General features: G+C 45.3%; 1 protein-coding gene across 1 annotated transcript; it reads left to right on the forward strand.

Annotated features, from left to right (window-relative positions):
- The first annotated feature begins 467 nt into the window (after nt 1–467).
- Nucleotides 468–1,983, forward strand: LOC125534540 (cationic peroxidase SPC4-like). Its single transcript, XM_048697736.1, has 2 exons — nt 468–777; nt 920–1,983. Exons 1-2 carry the CDS (start codon nt 559–561, stop codon nt 1,712–1,714), a joined length of 1,014 nt encoding a protein of 337 aa, XP_048553693.1. The 5' UTR covers nt 468–558; the 3' UTR covers nt 1,715–1,983.
- The last annotated feature ends 3,982 nt before the right edge of the window (nt 1,984–5,965 follow it).

The following is a 5,965-nucleotide window of genomic DNA, read 5'->3' on the forward strand; positions in this document are numbered from 1 at the left end:
GATCGTGTGTGTGCTCATTGTGTGTTTGTATCTCCTTCATACTTCATTCTAAGCTACTCGCTCTGATCGATATTAATTGTATTAGTACAACTTTATACTAAATTTGTGATAATTCATGTGGATAGGAAGGAGTAATAAAGTTCACCACTGGTTCAAAAAAAATGCATGGAATCAATCGGGTAGTGCAGTGCAGTGTACCTTTTCCTTGTATGTATATTGTATAGTATGGCTCTGTAGCATATGCGGGGGTGTCCCGTGCAAATGCATATAGTAGAATGCAAGAGGAGCAACGTTCAAGGAACCAGTTGATTTTTCTGACCTTGATCTTTGCGACTTGCACATGCATCTGGTTCCCCTTTTGTAATTAGGGTTTAGGGTGTCTCTACCTTGTCCTGTGGATCACATCGAGCGAGCCAGGCAAATAGGTACTCAGTATGGAATGGAGGTCATTACCCGTCTATAAATAGGAAGGGTTAGTGGGTATCTTGTGCAAGCCACACGACCGTGCCCTGCCTCATAGCTATCTAGGTGCAAGCAAGAGGAAGCTCGGCTTCAGCAATGGCGTCCAGAGCAGCAGCAGCCGTTGTTTTAGCCCTGGCCTTGGTCTGCGCCGCACATTCGGCAGCAGCCGCCGGGAATCTGTCCCCTGACTTCTACAAGAAGGCGTGCCCGCAGCTGGACCAAATCGTGGCATTCCATGTGGCGGAGACCTTCCGGCGCGACGTCGGCGTGGCGCCCGGCCTCATCCGCATCCTCTTCCATGACTGCTTCACCCAGGTGCGTACCAGCGTCCTCTAGGATTTCTTTCATTTAATGAAACTATAAGGTCTTGTATGTATGTATGTATGTATGTATGTATGTATGTATGTATGTATGTATGTGTGAATAACCCTTATGAATACCAATACCGTGGTTACAGGGCTGCGACGCATCGGTGCTCCTTAACGCAACCGACGGTGAGCAGAAGGTGGGGCCCAACCTAACACTTCGGCGGGTGGCGCTGGACCTCATCGAGCGCATCCGCAGCGCGGTGCACACCGCCTGCAAGGACAACAAGGTGTCCTGCGCCGACATCACCGTGCTCGCCACCCGCGAAGCGGTCTTCAAGGCCGGCGGGCCGCGATTCGACGTGGAGCTCGGCCGCCGCGACGCGCTCGCCCCGGCGCCTGCCCAGATCAACAAGCTGCCGGGGCCCTCCTTTCCTGTGCCCCTGCTCATCCAGTCCTTCAAGGGCCGTGGCCTCGACGTGGCGGACCTGGTGGCCCTCTCCGGCGCGCACACCTTCGGCGTCGCGCACTGCTCGCTCTTCCAGGACCGCTTCAAGCCGGGCTTCGGGAACCCGCCCATCGACCCCAAGTTCGCCACGATGCTCAAGGACAAGTGTGCCAATGACTTCGACCGCAAAAAGACGCAGAGCCTCGACGTGCGCACGCCCGACGCCTTCGACAACCAGTTTTACATGGACCTGGTCGCCAAGCAGGGGCTGTTCAGGTCGGACCAGGGACTCATCGAGGACCCGGCCACCAAGGCCTTGGCCACCCAGTTCTCCCTCGACCAGCGCGCCTTCTTCGAGCAGTTCGCCAAGTCCATGACCAAGATGACCAACATGGATGTGCTCACAGGCAAGCAGGGCGAGATCCGGAACGACTGCGCCGTCCCCAACAAGCGCGTCACCGCCCACGGCGACGAGGAGGGCCATGCCGCCGACATGTGAGAGATGAAATAATCTAGTGCTCGTGAGTGAACGCTAGGATGCACGCACCATGTGTTTGTGTGTGAGTGTGCTGTGCTGTCTAGTCAATAAGACGAGTGTGCTGCTTAGTTCGTATGCTTCCTATAGCATAGGGTCGACCGAGCTTCCTTTTGCACGCCGGTGTAAGATTTCAGTAGCATCGTAATGTCGTCTTTTAGATTTCCAAAATCGTAATGTCTCACTAAGCTGCAAGACCAGACATAGCAATCTCAGTTCTTGTGTTTTTGCTCTTTGTTTTTCATCTTTCGGTTTCTTGTTTCGCGGGCCATGCCAGGTCAGGATTTCGTTTTTCTTCTTTTTCCTTTTTCCTTTTTATTTTTATTTCCACTTTTTCTTTAATGTATTTTTACCACTTTGTGTTTTGTCTTTTTGCTTCTTGATTTCTTATTTTATAGTTTGAATTTGTTTTTAGTATATGAGCATATATTCACACTATATTGAAGATTTTAAATATATCAGATTCCTTGAAATATATTATTTCTAAAATATATTACCATTTACAAATACACAATAAAAATATTGAAATACATGATGATCATTTTTCTAAACACAATATGAACATTTCATTAATATACGATGATAAATTTTACAATACATGGTGAATATGCTGTTTAAACAGGTGATGAATATATTTCAAATATGCAACAAACATTTTTTAAATACAAGGAAAACATCTGCTAAATATGCGACAAATATTTTTCAAATATGTGATGAACATTTTTTATCAGCATGAATTTTTTTCACATATAGGGCAAACAATTATACACATAGACATAAAGATTATTATTCTTGCATAATATACTATTTAGCTTTAAATGTTTATAACATTTTATTCTTTAAATCTATGGATTTGTTTTTGAAAAACTCAGTAATAAATGGGCTGACCCACCATCGTGCGCGCGCGCGTGTGCGTGCGTGCGTGCGTGCGTGCGTGCGTGCGTGCGTGCGTGCGTGCGTGCGTGCGTGTGTGTGTGTGTGTGTGTGTGTGTGTGTGTGTGTGTGTGTGTGTGCTCGCTATGTTCACATAATAGCAGGTTCTCTGACTTGACGTCTCACAACGGGCGTGTCTATACATCGCCTAACAAGAGATGGAACATAGCGTCGCCCATTGCGGGCATTCAGTTTGGCTGGCCCAGTTAGCATCCTGCAGATTAGTTTTTTAATGTTTTTCCACTGGTTTTCTTCCTTTTGAATATATTTTAAAAAATAATAAATTTTATTTACTTTTAGAAAAACATGCATTCAATTTTTTTATGCAATGACATACTTAATTAATAAAATATAAATATATGTCACAAAAATTATATGATTAAAATTCCCTTTCAAATAGAAATCCAACGATATACTTTTTATAGCATATAAACCATAAGTTGTCAATTATATAGATGGCCAAAATTTAATCCAAAGTACGTGCGGCCAAATAAACCTGTTGAAGGAAGGACATTATTGATAGATAGCATGAATATATCCACCAAGAAACTAATCAATAAAATATAATTAATGATATGGTAGTTATTTCGCACACGTGGGATCTTATTCGGCCTGGTTTTGCTTCCTGGGAGCACTCCCTCGTGAGTTTGGGCCTTTGGTACCGAGCATTTTAGTTCCGGCTGCTGACAGAAATTTCCCCAACACGAGAAAAAAGCTGACAGAAATTTGACAACAAACTATAAGAGCGTCTACATCTGTGCTCCCTAAACCTCACTATATACTCGGACGGATGGCCAGGTCACTGACCGGTAAAAAAAAAACCCAACCCAGACGAGCTCCTCATACCGGCTCCAAACGACCAGGCTGACCGGCACCCCTCATATCCAGCCTAAATCTGAGAAGGATATGGGGAGGCCCGGGCACGTCCGCCACGTTGCACCAACTCACTGTGGCCCGCTCCTCACCTGCCCCCACAAATAACCGAAGACGGATGAGCAAACCCTTGGCAAACCTTAGTCGCTCGACCTCTCCGCTCCTCATCTGTCGCATCCCTTTCCTCTCTCCTCCCAATCCCCTATCCTCCGCAATATCCGACAGCGATTCTTATCCATTGATTGGGTGAAGCTCGCTGCGGAGTCCCCTATCTCATTGGCGCCCGACAAGGAGGAGCAAGCGCTCTGCATTGCCCTCCGTTGGTCGCGGATGGACAGGGGCGGGAGCTCCTCTTTCGCGTCGTCGGTGGCGGGTCGGGTGGGCAATTGTAGCTCTGCAGCACCTCGGTACATGGCAGGGATCATCATGTCCTCCTTCTCCTCGGTATCGGACAGCGACACGGCGAATGGCGACGCTCTGCCTGCCACCAATGCCTAGGCCGAGGACACACTAGTGCAGAATCGGGCAATAGCACCGGTTTGTAAGGCCCTTTAGTGCCGGTTCGGTAACCGGCACTAAAGTGTGGGCACTAAAGGCCCCCCCCTCCCCTTTAGTATCGGTTCAGTACGAATCGGTGCTAAAGGGCAACCACGTGCACGAGGCAGCTCCGGGGGCAGGGAGCCCTTTAGTACCGGTTGATGACACCAACCGGTATTAAAAGGTTGGGGGATTTTGGGTTTATGATTTCTTTTTCATTTAATTTTATGTTTTCCATTTAATTCTTTTTCGTTTGCTGATATTTTACGATACTACATATTGTACACGTTATGCATATATATAAATAGAATTTCTAGTAGAATCGATCATATATATACAGCCGGTCTATTCTGATAATATTATCAGAATAGTTATTCTGATAACACTTCCGCACTGCACGCTCAATGCAAGTGCACGTCATTGTTTGAACCAGGTGTGCTGCAGTACTCACACGAGTGAACTTCGTGTCGAAAAAAACTGCACGCAGTGTTTTTCCGATACTGTTTTCGCTCTAGTTTTTTAACCATTTGTCGGAACGAGGCATGTAATATATCATTGAAAAGCTATGGATTAGACGTAACTTCTCCATGTTGAACACTTTTCGAGATTCCTCACGGTTTAAGAGCAGTTTTGAAAATGGTGCGGCCCACAACGAGTGGCAGCAAGCATTTTTTCGCATTTTTTTCTAAACCGCTCGTCAGAATGAAGCAAATGACACACCGTTAGATAGATATCATCGAGGCACATCTTTTTCATATCTATTTGTTTCTCTAATTCGTTACGGTTTAAGAGTAGTTTCAAATTTACTAAATCGCGGAATTCTGTTTTTCAAATTTTTTAAAATTTTCGGTACTGTTTTTGCTCTATTTTTTTAACCGTTTGTCGAAACTAGGCGTGTAATATGTCGTTGGAAAGCTATGGACAAGGCGCAACTTTCACATGTAGAAATGGTTTTGAAATTCCTTACAATTTTAAGTTAATTTTGCAAATCGTGTGGCAGACGACAAATGGCAGCGGCCGTTTTTCGCGAAATTTTTACAAATTGGTCGTCGAAAATGATATGCCGCTGGAAAGGTATCGACGAGACGCAACCTTTTCATATAGAACACTCTCTCTAATTCCTTACGGTTTAAGAGCAGTTTTAAATTTACCGAAATGCGGACACTCTATTTTTCGCGACACCCAAATCGACGTGGGTACTTCATCTGACTAAAAACCGCACTGCATCGGAGGAAAAACCGCACTGCGTCAGACGTGTTAGAGAACGGCATGATTTATTTTATTCAAACATAATTTTTTTTAAGGACGAGAAATTAGAGTGCACTTCACATCGGGTGTAAATGAACCACAACACTATCAAGAAGTGAACCGCATTACTTTTTTGTGGTACGTAAATCTTCCTAAGCGAGGTGGAGTGCACTTCATGTCAAGTGTTGGTGAACCACAAGACTATGAAAAGTGAACCTCGAGACTACCGTAAACGGGTCGTACTGCATCAGACAGAAAACCACACTTATTTAGACTAAAAACTGCACTTCATTGAACGGACAAGTGCACTGTATGATTTTTTTTCTGGGACGTAATTTTTCCCAAATGAGATGGAGTGCACTTCTTTAGACTAAAACCTCCACTTCATCAAACTGACAAGTGCACTGCATGATTTCTTTTTTGTGGGACGTAAATTTTTACAAACGAGATGGAGTGCATTTCACGCTGAGCGTTGGTGAACCGCAATACTACCTCGAGACTATCAAATTTTCCAAAACGAGGTGAAGTGCACTTGACATCAAGCGTTGGGCCCGGAAGTGGGCCGCAGGGACAGAGCGAGTGAACTACATCTAATAAGAAGTGAGCTGCTTTGAGATGTTCTTG

This window comes from Triticum urartu, chromosome 2 (genome assembly GCF_003073215.2).
Source record: "Triticum urartu cultivar G1812 chromosome 2, Tu2.1, whole genome shotgun sequence".
NCBI lineage: Eukaryota > Viridiplantae > Streptophyta > Magnoliopsida > Poales > Poaceae > Triticum > Triticum urartu.

Bases quoted from the DNA above. Each gene is read 5' to 3' on its own strand.
- LOC125534540 (XM_048697736.1), top strand. From the start codon at position 559: ATGGCGTCCAGAGCAGCAGCAGCCGTTGTTTTAGCCCTGGCCTTGGTC. The intron at 778-919 runs GTGCGTACCAGC...CCGTGGTTACAG, and splicing joins TCCATGACTGCTTCACCCAG to GGCTGCGACGCATCGGTGCT.